Source organism: Montipora capricornis, chromosome 7 (assembly GCF_036669925.1).
Source record: "Montipora capricornis isolate CH-2021 chromosome 7, ASM3666992v2, whole genome shotgun sequence".
Classification (NCBI taxonomy): Eukaryota; Metazoa; Cnidaria; class Anthozoa; order Scleractinia; family Acroporidae; genus Montipora; species Montipora capricornis.
In genome coordinates, this window is record NC_090889.1 from 10,845,991 (window position 1) to 10,859,597 (window position 13,607).

The 13,607-nt window shown below is 41.2% G+C and overlaps 1 protein-coding gene across 1 annotated transcript; it reads left to right on the forward strand.

Annotated features, from left to right (window-relative positions):
- Positions 1-11,832: 11,832 nt before the first annotated feature.
- LOC138055592 (uncharacterized) lies at positions 11,833-13,607 on the forward strand. Its single transcript, XM_068901493.1, has 2 exons — positions 11,833-12,141; positions 12,468-13,607. The coding sequence occupies exons 1-2, from the start codon at positions 11,833-11,835 to the stop codon at positions 13,605-13,607; spliced, it is 1,449 nt and encodes a 482-aa protein (XP_068757594.1).

Below are 13,607 nucleotides of genomic sequence, written 5' to 3' on the forward strand. Positions count from 1 at the left end.
GGTCTTATAACTGCGAAGATCATAGCTGCACTTGATTTCATATCTGCAGTTCATATATGATTCATTTCATATACCATTTCATCATTAATTGATATTACCAAAAAAAATATGCGTTCTGTAATCTTAGTTGTAATCTTGGTATTTCTACAGTTTCCAAATCTGAGGGGGTCATCGAATTCATTACACCACCACCCACAACTTCTTTACGTAACACCACACTTCTTCCCTCTTCGGATCTGATCCAAAACCGCGTCGTAAAGGAACGGAAATTTGCCAGTGAACGACCATACCGCCTTAGACTTACCTCGGAATCCATTGGACAGAGACTAAACCGAGTGGCAAGGAACTTGATTAACCTGAAGACATCCGATCATCACGTGTGTGATGTTGTCAATGTGTTACCCAAGCCCCCACCGTCAGCATCGATTCCAAGCAAGTGCAGGTAAGCCAATAGAAGTGTTGAGTTGTCATATCTTCTTTTTCTGTATCTTTTAAAGCTATAAAGACACCAGACTTGAAGTGGGTCGTGCTTCTGAGACAAGTATGCATGCATCACGCACTCTGTCAGACTCAAACCGTGAAAGGGATTTATTCGAAGATCCTCTTCCCAAAAAAATAGATCATATATTTTGAAAGAAATCCAGGCCTACGCTTGTCTTCATTTGCATTGGCTTATTTTGCTCTCATTTGCAATGATCATTCTCTAGAGTTGTTACAATCCACTGTTTAAAGTATGTCTTTCGTATAAGGGAATTTTCCCTGACGTTATTGACATTTCGTTTCATTAACATACGAGTTTCCTCAGAGACGCAGGGTTCTATCTAGGGTATTTGGGGAGTAGAACCTCCCCCCCCCCCCCCCCCAAATGCCCAGCTTCCCCCCAAAAATAATGATATCATTACAGTATCTAAGTAACTATATCGGAAAAATCACCCAGACGCGACGAGGTCAGTGCACATGAAGTAAGTATTCCCTGTCTAAGGACACTACATGACAAGGAACATGGAGTATTACAAACTGCTGGCCTTAGAGCAGGCTCGGGTAGTGTGCTGTACATTCTGTTTATGAGTTGAATAGCGACAGCATGGACAAATTTGTCACCAGAAAACCACGGAAGGGAGACTCTGATCTACACACGTCATCAGAATGTGATTTTGACAGTGCTGTTCAACCACCAGGAAAGGTTGACACAACATCGAGTTCGACTAGCACAGGTCAACCAAGAAAAAGACACGGACCATGTGAATCTGATTGTGCAGTAAAACCACCAGAAAAGATTACAGCAACATCGAGTAGTAGCACGAAGAACAAGCCGAACTACAAGAAGAATTTAACCTATGACGTTTCATGGAAGAAGAAACACTCTTGGATGAACTTTAATTCAACTTTGAAGGGTATGGTATGTACTGTTTGCGAGGGCTATGAGAAAGTACCTGTACATGCTAAAGGTGCATGGGTAACACGTCCTGTAAACAACTGGGCGAAGGCTACAACCCTGTTGGCAAATCATGAGAAAAGTGAATGGCATCTATCAGCAGTAGAGAGAAGGGCATTTTCTCAGTCAAAAAAGCGTAGTGATGTTCCAAATGGTCTAGATAAAAGTAGTGAAGAAACTAATTTTAAGAACAACACGACACTCCTGAGTTTTACAGACATGTTTCGGCAGTTGCCTCTGCCATCTTCAATGTGAAATGAACAGTAAATTACAGTGAAATATAAATACTAGAGAAATTACAATAATAATAATGACAGTTATTAAGACTACGACAATAGTAATTCAAAATTAAACAGAAAGTTTCAAATTAACGTGTTTGACCAATGCGTTAAGTGTTGGTTTGTCCCAAAATATGTGCAACGCCTCTTTGATTTTGAGAGCAAACCGCGAAGATGCCTGATCAATGATGGCAAAATTGTCACGGGAGCATGCAGAGCGACACGCTAAGGAGCTCTCCAGATGCTTGAAAATGTGTGAGGCCCTGTCCGTTTCCAAATGTTCCCTTACACGTGTGTTGAAATGTCGGGTGGTTTCACCGACATAGCAAGCTGCACAGCCTGCACACGAAAATTATAAACAACACATGATCGGACTCTATTGGGGACAGGGTCTTTCACACTAAAGAGGCTACCTACCTACGAAGTGATGTTATAGAACTGATTGTAACAGCCAGCGAGGAAGAAAAGAAAGAAAACCGGAAAATGATGGAGAAGCTCATCCGATCACTGTATTTCCTTGTAAAACATGACATTCCCCACACCACTGCCTTTGAAGGTCTCGTTACCTTGCAGAACGAGAATGGGGATATCACATTGAAAGCGCATACAGAAACATGCCCACGTAATGCAACCTATGAGTCATATTCCACAATAGTAGAACTTCTTACAAGCATCAGCAAGACTCTGGAAAACAGCCTCCTCGAAAGTTTGAAAGAAACCGTCTATTACTTGATAATGGTAGACGAAAGCACCGTCATAGCCTCCTAGGAAGAACTGTCAGTGTGTGCACGTTGGCTACATCACAACAAGCCAGTGGAACACTTACTTGGTGTCATACAAGCTAAGGAAACTAATGCTGAAGCTATCGCTGGTTATACTTCTGATTTTTTGCAATCCAGAAGCATCACATTTGAGAAAATGCGTGGTCTTGGTTTTGATGGTGCTAGCACCATGTCGGGTAACAGAACTGGTGTTCAGACACGCCTGAGGTTGCATGCTCCGAGCGCTATTTACGTACACTGTCGTTGCCATCTACTGCAACTGGCTGCTGTAAATGCTGCGGGCGAACACGCAGAGGTAAATCGAGTCTTAGGTATACTATTAACAATTTGGAAAGCATTTTACTATTCACCCAAGAAAGCGGAAAAGCTAAAGGAGATTCAGGCTGAGCTTCAGTGTCCTGAAGTCAAGATGCAGAAACCTAGCGATATACGATGGTTAGCCCGTGAAAGGGCCGTGCGTGCTGTATGGCTAAGTTTGCCAGCATTGGTGAGTACTTTCAAAGAGATTTATGATGAGACAGGTGACGCAGAAGCACATGGGATTGCTATTCTCTCGACCAAATACAAGGCTGTGGCTTGTATCTACATGCTCTCCGATGTACTGCATACTGTCGCGGCACCGCAAGCCAGCGTACCAGCAATGGTTGAGAGCACTACTAGACGGTTAATGGAGTTGAAGGAGGACGTAAATACCTGCACGTGGTTCAAGAATCATTCTTCAGTGTTCACTGATGATGCACAACTTGGAGCAAAGAACATTGTGGTCACAGAGGAAGAAAAGAACTTGTTTCTTCACAAGGTCTATCGTCGGTACGTGCAAAGTGTTGTTGACCACATTAATAGAAGGATGGAGTCTACAGATCTTATATCTGCTATGTCTATTTTTGATCCACAACATCTCCAACTGACGATAAATTGGCAGACTATGACATAGAAAAGATACGAACTCTAATCATTTTCTACAGTGTCGCACAAAGAATCCAATTTCAGGGAGAAATAGGCATCCCACAACCCGACATTAACGCTAAGGATACGGAATCAGAATGGAAGCTGTTTCGCCGAGTCTTTTTTGTGACGTGCAAAGACAGCACCTTACAACAAGTGCTCTCGACACTGATAGACAGTGGTAACTTTGACATTGCCACTGCTTTTCCGGACTTGCAAAGGTAGCTGCGATTGTAAATGTATTACCGGTGACAACAGCCACTGTTAAACGTTCCTTCAGCGCCATGAAGCTAATTAAAACAAGGCTCCACTGTAGGCTCGGTGCGGCTGCACTTGAATACACCATGCGCATTTGCACCAAAGGTCCTGACCAGTTGTCAGATGATGTCCTGGAGTCAGTGGTTGATCATTACAAAAGTTTAAAGAAGCGCAAACTGACTTTGTAATTCAATTCAATTTCAATTCAACTTTTTGGAGAAGGAAAGTACATTTATAGATCCTCAAGTTGATCAGGGAGATTTTCCAAAGATTAATTGACATGATTTGTTTACCAGTATTTGTTTTCACATTCGATTAGACACATTGTCAGTTAACAGTCGCATCTACCGCGGTCAGTTTCTATTTACAGGTTTACAGTTATCTAGAATTTTGCAGTAGTCATGAGCATTGGTAAGAAATGGAAAAGTTCCGTTGTTGAGGTTATTGCCTTTGTTGAATTTGTTTGTTTTATTCACGTACTGACAAGTCAACGAGTATGTATAAATATTTTAATTAAATTAGACGTGTCGGGAAACTCTTTGCTAAGTGTAACATTGTCAGAGCGTGATCACGACTAAAAAAAAAAATTAGATAAAATACCCCGGTAACAATTCTCAAAAATGTGTCTCAAAATGAACCAGATTGCATCTCAGCGCAAATTCATTTCAAAAAAATTTCCGGGGGAACATGCCCCCGGACCCCCCTAGGACTCTCGTGGCCTGCGGCCACTCGGGACTTATCCCCCAAACGATAAATCCTACATAGAACCTTGAGAAGGCATCATACTATTTACAAATTCACTTAAAACGTTAAAAGAACTTGTTAAACTTCGTTTAAATCTCCAATTTTAAGCCTTTCATCTTTGATAACGAGCCAGTTATTAACCATCAAAAACTGATAAATTCTTGACTGGCAAAAGCGCTAATGATCCGATGTATTTTTTGTAACATTTCATTTTTTACAGCGTTCAAATTTTCCAGCGATAGCTCAATATGCGATGTACTTTCAATATTCAGTACTTTATTTTCGGCTGATTGATTAGAAAACGAGAGCCCTATTCTAATTACGCAAAACTTCTCCTATATTTCATCATTCATTCACGTGTACCTACTTACAACTAAAGCTCCGAGACAGCTAGATAGCTCAGGCAGAGGGTAGAGCAGTGCAGCGCAATCGCAAATCGTTAAGCTCGTGTTACTCTTATTCCCGGATTTTTGTCAGGTTTCTTAGCAACTACTTATGTATATGTGCTCTCAACTGCTATAATCATTCTTGCTTAGTGTCATTACAACTACTTAATAATACCTCGTACATGGATGCCTCTTCTGTTAGATGATGCACGAATTGCGCAGTGGTGAGGGCACTTGCCCTCCACCATTGTGGCCCATGGTTCGATTCCCAGATTCGGCATCATATGTGGGTTGAGTTTGTTGGTTCTCTACTCTGCTCCGCGAGGTTTTTATCTGGGTACTTTGGTTTTCCCCTTTCCTCAAAAACCAGCCTCTGATATGATTTGATTCTGCCTAGTGTCCTCAATAGGCCATTTCCGAGTTCATGTCTGCCTCATCTTCAAAGCGAGTCTCAGTGCGAAGTTTTTCTTACGAAAATTAGTTTTCATTCATATGTGCACTTCGCACTTAGACTCGCTTTGAAGAGGAGGCAGACATGAACTCGGAAATGGCCTATTAGTTTCCTAGCGCTAAACACAGTTGACAAAAAAGTCCCGTTCGCTAACAAAATGATGACAGCAAACTCGCCTTATATCGTACAAGGATTCCAGACCGTACAAATTCACGAACGATGTATTTTAACAAGTAACTGTCAACTTTTTGTCAATTTTTACTTGTGAATTTGTGCGGTCTGGAACCCTTATGCGATATAAGGCGAGATTGCTGTCATCATTTTGTTAGCGAACGGGACTTCCGGCGTGATGCCCAAAGAGTTTACCAAGCAGAAAGGTCTCTGATGAGTCCCTTGGTCGGGATGAAACGATCTTCGTAAGACTAACCACAAACAATGTATTTTCACAGCTAAACACAGTGGACACTTAAATAAAGATCATTACTATGGACGCTCATCGAATCTTCTTCTGCTTTACGTTTTAGTCGCTATGTCCTTGTCGCACAACCAGATGACAAGCAGCCTTAGATAAAGGCCACAATGATGGAAGAAACACTACTGATGGTTCGTTTTCCAAGAACAAGAATACGCAGAAAACGTCACAACAGTGCTATTTCACCGAAAGTACTTTCAAACCGCAAGGTCACGATAGAATCATGAACATGAGATGAATATCTTGACGAGGAGTTGGCCGGGGACGGATTTTGTTAGAAAACGAAAAAAAAAAACACTAAGCTGTATGGGCTGCTTGCGTGAAAAAGAAAGTTCATAGTACTGAGATGGTTAGTTTTCGTGTGGTTTACCTGCAGAAATTTATGTTAGGGTTTTAGTTTACATGAATGGTAGAATGATGCTACTGAAAGACCAGACGCAACCATGCTGGTTCCCAGGTGGCCCTTGGATTCCAGATCCTAGCCCATGGGATCCCGGATCCCGAGCCGTGGATTCCGGATTCCAAACTGAACGGTTCCACCGATATGGATCCTTATGATTCCATCGAGATCCGTGGATTCTGGATTCCATACAACCTTGGAATGGATTCCGGATTCCACGCTCTGGATTCCGGATTCTCAAGCTTCTCATTTACTGCATTCCGGGTTCCTTCACACCTGGCGATTTATAATTATCTTTACTGTGGGTCCAGTTCTTTAACTTCCCAATTAAATATTATATTTCATCCATGCTTAACAGGCTACTTGTCGCGATTAGTCCCTTTGGTTATTACATGTAGCCTTCACTCTAATTTAGTTTATAGTTCATATAATGACCCCTTTTGAATGTGTTCCGAGTAAGTGAGTGTAATTTAAAAAAATCATGTTGTTGTTGGAAGCGCCCTGGCAAGGGAAACATGGAAACATTTTCAAGTTCTTCAGACAGAAGCTGTTTCTATCGAAGAACTATTGATTGTTTTCGCTTACAGGATTAGCGACCACACAGTTTTGAAAAAAAGAAGTGTTTCCACAATACACCCGTCGTTGTGATTTTTGTCCTTTGCAGATGAAGTTTAATTTGATTTGTTTTTCAACAAAAAATTATGCCTAGAATTTACAACAAAGTACAAAAATGCAATGCAAAAGAAAGGAAGAACTACACCCGGTTAGTTTTGAAATGCAATGTTAAATCCGCCATTTTCAACGATATTTTAACATAACAGACCAAATCGGCCAACTCAATGTTATTCCCAGTTTAAACCCTTTAAATGTGAATGCTACATTATAATGCAAATAAAATGCACCAAGAATCTTAACCCCGGGAGATTAAATTTCGTACAACATTGAGGTAGCCGATTTGGTCTATTAACCCAATTTCACGTAACTCGTTTTCGTGAACATGATGAATCAGCTGGCTTCACCATATCATTTTTTTTCCAGGGAAAAAAACCTTTACTACTGTGTCCTTTTTATTGCCTGTATCCTTTAAATAAATCTTGTTAACAGTGCAGGACGTAATAAGGATTTGTTTGTGAAAGTAAATGACGATTTAGTCTCTCTTCGCGCATTGAACGATTTCCATGCAAAAACTGATTATTTTGAGTTCAAAGCGCTGTGACAAAGAAGTGCAATGAAACAGTAGTTTGTTATTTGCACCCGTTGCATGGGAATTTTTTCCGTGGCGTTCTTTTGTATTTTTACAAAATGTTAAACAATCCTTGTTTGTTCTTTGTGAAAGAACTAATGACCAAAAGGGTGGGTCCCGTTGTTTGGGTTTCTACTTTGTCGCGAAGCCTTGGAGCGTGACACCATGCATTCAAAAGGAATACACGAAATCATTTCCCATGGACCATCACATCGGGTAGAGCAGGATTCAGCCCAGTTCCAGGTAAGGAGTGTTCAAGTCTTCTGGCATGGTAATCGTCCTTCCCAAATCGTAACCCTGTCTGGTTTATGGGTTAAGATAAGAGCTACCAAACTACGGAAAGTGTGTTTTCTTTTGCTTGTCGAGGCAGTTTATTTGGGTTGGAAATTGGAGGGAACGCGATTTATACTCGTTGAATTCGTTGCTTTCTATTCGTGTTTAGTTCGCTGGGAAACCCTAAGTTGTCTTTGAGTTGCTGGAAAAGATACTGGATTCTGGTGACGATTAATCCACAAAAATGTCAAATACAGTAGCTTTTCAACGCTCTAGGTGTACCTCAGAGGTCAACTGCAATGCAATGTTTCCTATAGTGCATGCCACTCCCAAAACTTTGCTGTGACCATGATGCAAGTAACAGAAGATCATTGTAACGAATTAAACAGTGTGTAATCATTGGTGACAAAGCAGATTCATATTTATTGTTACATAGATTAGTATTTTGTATGAATACTCTCAGTTTACTCATTCAATTATTCTGGCGAAAGATTGAACTGATCCATCAAATTTCCCTCAATTACCGTTCTTGTGAGTGCTTGGTTGTACTTCTCAAGTCGGTGAAAGCATTGCCGAAGAAAGCAGCCTTTCTTGGTCCCTTATGCATATTTGGTGTGTGAGGAGATCCGAGTAACAGCCGAAGATAAATCGACGATCATCGGTCGAACCATGGAGTATAGTCTCCATTCATTTTCGTACCTCATCGTAGAACCCGTGGGATACAATCACACTGCAAAACTACCAGAAGATTGTCATTCAGATGGAGATCATTTTTCTTGGTCGAACAAATACACTGTGGCATATGTAAACGATTGGGAGCAGATCAGTGGGAGGTTTTATGTTCCCTGGCTTCACGAGATATCAGGTACCGCTGCTAGAAAATAAATAGATCACGAGTGCCCTTATTTTTGTACTTCAAAATGGTGGATAAGTCATAGTGAAACCAATAGCACTATCCAATGGATAGTGGCTTATCCGGTTGCAGTATCCACCTTTTGAATTGAACTGGTTGTTCGAAAGCCATTCTAGCTTTATCCGGCGGATACTGAGCCACTATCCGCCAGTTTCAATCTCTGCGAATATTTCAGAATTTGCCCTCAGAATTGTGAATATGCTCACTCTAAGCACATCTAGTTAACGCGTGAAAGGGTGTGAGAAAATCTCGGTCAACGTGACTGTGAATTCACTCAATCAAAACAGGTCACAACGCCAATTGCGACTATTTTGAAGATTTAATAAATTACGATCTCAAATTTTCCTTGTATAAAGAAAAAAGGAAAGGAAAGGTTCTGGTGTTTATTTAAGTGTCTAATCTTCTAGCTCTCGAGTACCAATTGGGGACACTAAATTGAAATTAACAAATTAACGCCAATCAAATCAAATGTTGGTTTTTGAAGAGACGGAAAAACCGGAGTACCAACCTACATATAACGCAGAGTCTGGGAATTGAACCCGAGCAACATTGGTGGGATCGAGGCGAATGCTCTCACTACTGCGCCACCCCTGCACCCCAAGGAATAAAGGAAACTTTATTGAAAATGCAAAAAAAGAGGGCAGTAATATACTATTTTACCAAAATTGCTTGTAATCTCGCAATCTGATTGACTAATTTGCCGTTGTCGATAAGAGTCCAGACAACGCTGTACGCGTCAATTTGTCACGCAATGTAATAGCCAATCAGGAACGTCCATTTTGGGAAATAAAACAATCATATTGCAAGAAAGTTGTAGACATGTGTCATGTTGTAGACTTGTGTCATGATGTTGAATTTGTTGTCGACTCACTCGACTGCGCCTCGGGAGTCCACAACATTTTGACCACCGTTGTCGACAAGAGTACAGACAACGCTGAACCACTTTCGATTTGTTAATTAGCTTATCTTCGGGCAAATTAGTCTTAAAGAAGTCCTTGTTAGCACTAATCTCGCAAGTGAAAAAAATTTGGCTGTAAAACGTGAATGGTCATGACAACTCGGCACAAAAACAAATTTTAAAAAAATGTTGCCAAGTCTTTTGTGGTTTGCCACCAATCTCGAGAGACAAGCAAAAGGAGCTAATGATAAATCTTTATATGTTTTCGTCCACCAACATGGCGGCGATGATGCAACGTGAAATAACCTTTTGTATACGAGAGTTGAAACCAAGCCAAACGAAAAATGTGAAAAAATGTACTTTATTGGTCATGGCCCGGTTGTTCGAAAGCCGATCAGCTTACCTGGATTAGTGTAAACTTTGCTTCCGTTTTTCAACTTTTTGGGGAAAGTTTCTTTTTGCTTATTTGTTTTTCAAGATTGATTTTTCTCTAATGTAAAACTTTGCCGAATGTTCGCGTTGACCATCATTTGGTAGTACAGACTGTAGAAAAACAAACACCGTGGTCAACTTTAATCTGGGATTAGCATTTAACGGCTTTTGAACAACCAGGCCCAGATGTCAAAACCTTGTTGATGTATTTAAATCTTTGTGCTCAATCTAGTTTCCAGTGTATAATTAAATCTACCATTCGAGATTTTAAAATACGTTTGAAGAGACATTTTGGGGCATACAAAACGCAACGTTATAACCGGAAACTAGAATCATCCCGTATAACTGCAGTGTGTATACTCATTTTTATAGAGAAAAAGATGGTTCGCTCGTTTGGAATATCTCGATTTAAGTTTTGTCTTGAAACGCGTGTTTTAAATTTCCAATCAAACTTAAAAGTCGTGTTTTTATGTTTGTTTTCAAACGACAAGACGTTCCTTTCAGCAAATGTGGAGAGGCGATAGAGCCTTTACATTTAACCCTGTGGCCCTTGGCAGACTTTAGATCCGTACAGGAAGTAAGGCAGAGCATGTCATCAGAATCCTTTCCGTTGGTACTCGGTGGAAGTATTTTCGGTATCGTTTTTGAGGTGCAGTTTTCGGTGATGGACAAAACCGGCGATGCCATTGTCATTGAATACACTGAGAAACGAAGACAGGTGTACAGTAATACACTGGGTGTGATGACCAACGCCTCTCCCTAAGACTTCCAAACGCTAAACCTACTTAACTACGTTCAACTCTCAAAGTTTAATAACAAGCTGTTGGTATTGGGCCCAGTTAAATTTCCACCGACTGGAGAATGAAGAGGGCTCCTTGGAATGCGCATGCCCGTTGACTTAACACCTCCACCAACGTTTGTCCGTGCAGCGGTGCTAAAGGAATTTGCGAGGACTCGCAAGACGAACATAACTGCCATCAACTTGGCTTTTCACGAGCTGAATTCTGTCGACATTCCTCACGGGGTAATATCTTATCATAAAGTCCAGAGGATTGGAGATTTAACCGTTTGGGCGGTGGCCAAGGAACATTGCCTTTTATTTCCGTAACTACAACGACTTAACCATCCGTGTCGTGTATCTTGACAACGTGCAACCAGGAAAAGTGATGAACATTAAAATGTTTTCAAAGATTGGCGGATTTTAAGATGTCACAGGTGATATGAAATATATGGGTGATGCAACAGGGGGTCTCAAACTTGGCGATGAACTGTAAGCGTGGAACTCGCTCACCAAGATCACCTTTAATTTTCTGGTGTTTAATTGCCTTTCATTTGTTATAAGGAATGGAAGACGGTGGTTCTAAGGAATGGAAGATTAAACATACCTAGTTGAAAATTATGATTTGTTTGTCGTAGAAAGACTAGCCTGGTTTAAATACTGTCGTTCTGTAGGCGATAGTTTCCATTGTAAAATATCTGAATGACGATGAACTAAGCAGTCATATCCCATGTTCCTTATGAGAAAAGTGACAAACTGAATAAAGAAATCAGTGGCATGAGTGCTTATGTCTTGAGGGATAGAATACTTCGGTTCACGGTACGTAGTTCCTCCTTTTTCACAATAATATTCCACATATTAACTAAAACAATCGAAAGTTCTCAAAAGTTACAGGCATGTTTCTTTGTTTGCGCAAGTTGAAGTTTTGGCACCTATTTAGCTGATGTGGACCTGCTATACCCACTCACCCATATACACTCACCGGCTGTTCTAAATAAGATAATCGTTGTAATAAGGGTAATTAGTGACGTCATAGAGCGCGATCTCTTTAATCCAATAAACTTACTGAATGAACCAGGACTTATCTTTTATGTTGTGTTAAAACCGCAACATTGGTGCCGAGACCCGGCTCTTTCCGACCAAAATGTCAGAAGAGCTTCGAAGACTGAAGTCAGTACGAGGTTCGTACAGAGGGCATTGCACTCAAGAGTTCAAAAAAGCCGACAGACTACTGAAATCGGCGCCGCTCAACACCGCCGAACTTAAAGCACTTCAAGATCGACTAACAAGAAGAGGAAACGACATATCACAAATGGACTCCCAAATAGCCATGGCCATTTCCGAGGAAGAGCTAGAGAACGAGATAGAAGATGCCTTGTCAGTTCAAGACACCATCTCCGACTACAAGTTCATGATAATGGAAGCATTGAAAAACGACCAACACGATAAACCGGTGAGTTCTTTCCATGATAACAATAGTTCAACGAAACCGACAACTACGCGAATCAACGTCAATTTGCCAAAACTCAGCATTCAACCATTCAACGGCAATCAATTAGAGTGGCTCACTTTCTGGGACAGTTTTAGCGCAGCGATCGACGAACACACCGAATTGAACAACATCGAAAAAATGAATTATTTACAAAATATGCTTAAAGGAGAGGCAGCGCGCGCGATCGCCGGACTACCACTTACCAACGAAAACTATACGAAAGCAATCGAAATATTGAAAGAACGCTATAAACAAAATATCAATGCATACATGGACTCTCTGACCAGAGCTACCCCACCGAAAGACGAAATATCGAGTCTGCGAACATTTTTGACTCCTACGAATCAAACATTCGTGGTCTGGAGGCCCTCGACGTAAAAACCGACACGTACGGCTGCCTTCTTATACCGATACTCTTGAAGAAACTACCAGAATCCATACGTTACGCGATATTCAGATCTGACAGTTCGGCGGATAAGTCACTTGACAAGTTACGAATCGCACTTCGACGAGAAATCGAAATAATCGAGAAGGGTCGCCTGTCAACCACGAAAAGCTACGAAACATACGACGAAGAACCACTTGTTCCGACAACGGGAACGATGCTATCCAGAACGCAGCCAAGAACGCAGAGCGAGAAAGAACGCCCGAAAAAAAAGAAATGCGCCTACTGTGACGGTAACCATTGGTCAGACAATTGCAGCGAATTCGTAACTGTGCAAGAACGTTACCAAGTACTACAACGACAACAACGTTGTTACTGCCTGGGCACAAATCATAACAAAACAAAATGTTTTTCTAAGCGGCGCTGCATGAAGTGTAAACAGAAGCATCATACTTCACTTTGCCACGGACAAACACAAAACCCGCCAAAAGATACCGCGTCTAACCCGTCGACCTCAAAGATCGAGCAAACGAAAGCAAACACACACGACGAACCGAAGGAGACTCACAAAGAGAAGAAAACCCACTCCGTCAATACCCACGTAAGAACAACCCACGTAGGAACCACACAGTTGCTAGATCTGCAACAGAATCAAATCCTAATGCACTCAGCTAGAACAACAGCAATCGGCCAAGGATTTCAATGCCCACAGGCACGTATTCTCTTTGATACAGGCTCGCAGAGGACGTTCATCACAGAAAACATGAGGAACCGACTAAACCTCAAAACTATACGCAAAGAACTCCTTGACGTAACTACATTTGGCGATATCAAAACCACCAGAAGAAACTACGACGTAGTCTCACCCAATCTAGATACGGGAAAGGAAAGTTTATCATTAACGGCAATTGTAACTCCTACAATCTGCCCACCACTGAAGATAAAAGCTTTCAAAATTCCCCCCGAACTAGAAGGTCTAAAACTAGCGGACACACCTATCGGAAACTCAGAAGTGGATATACTTATCGGAAACGACCAGTAA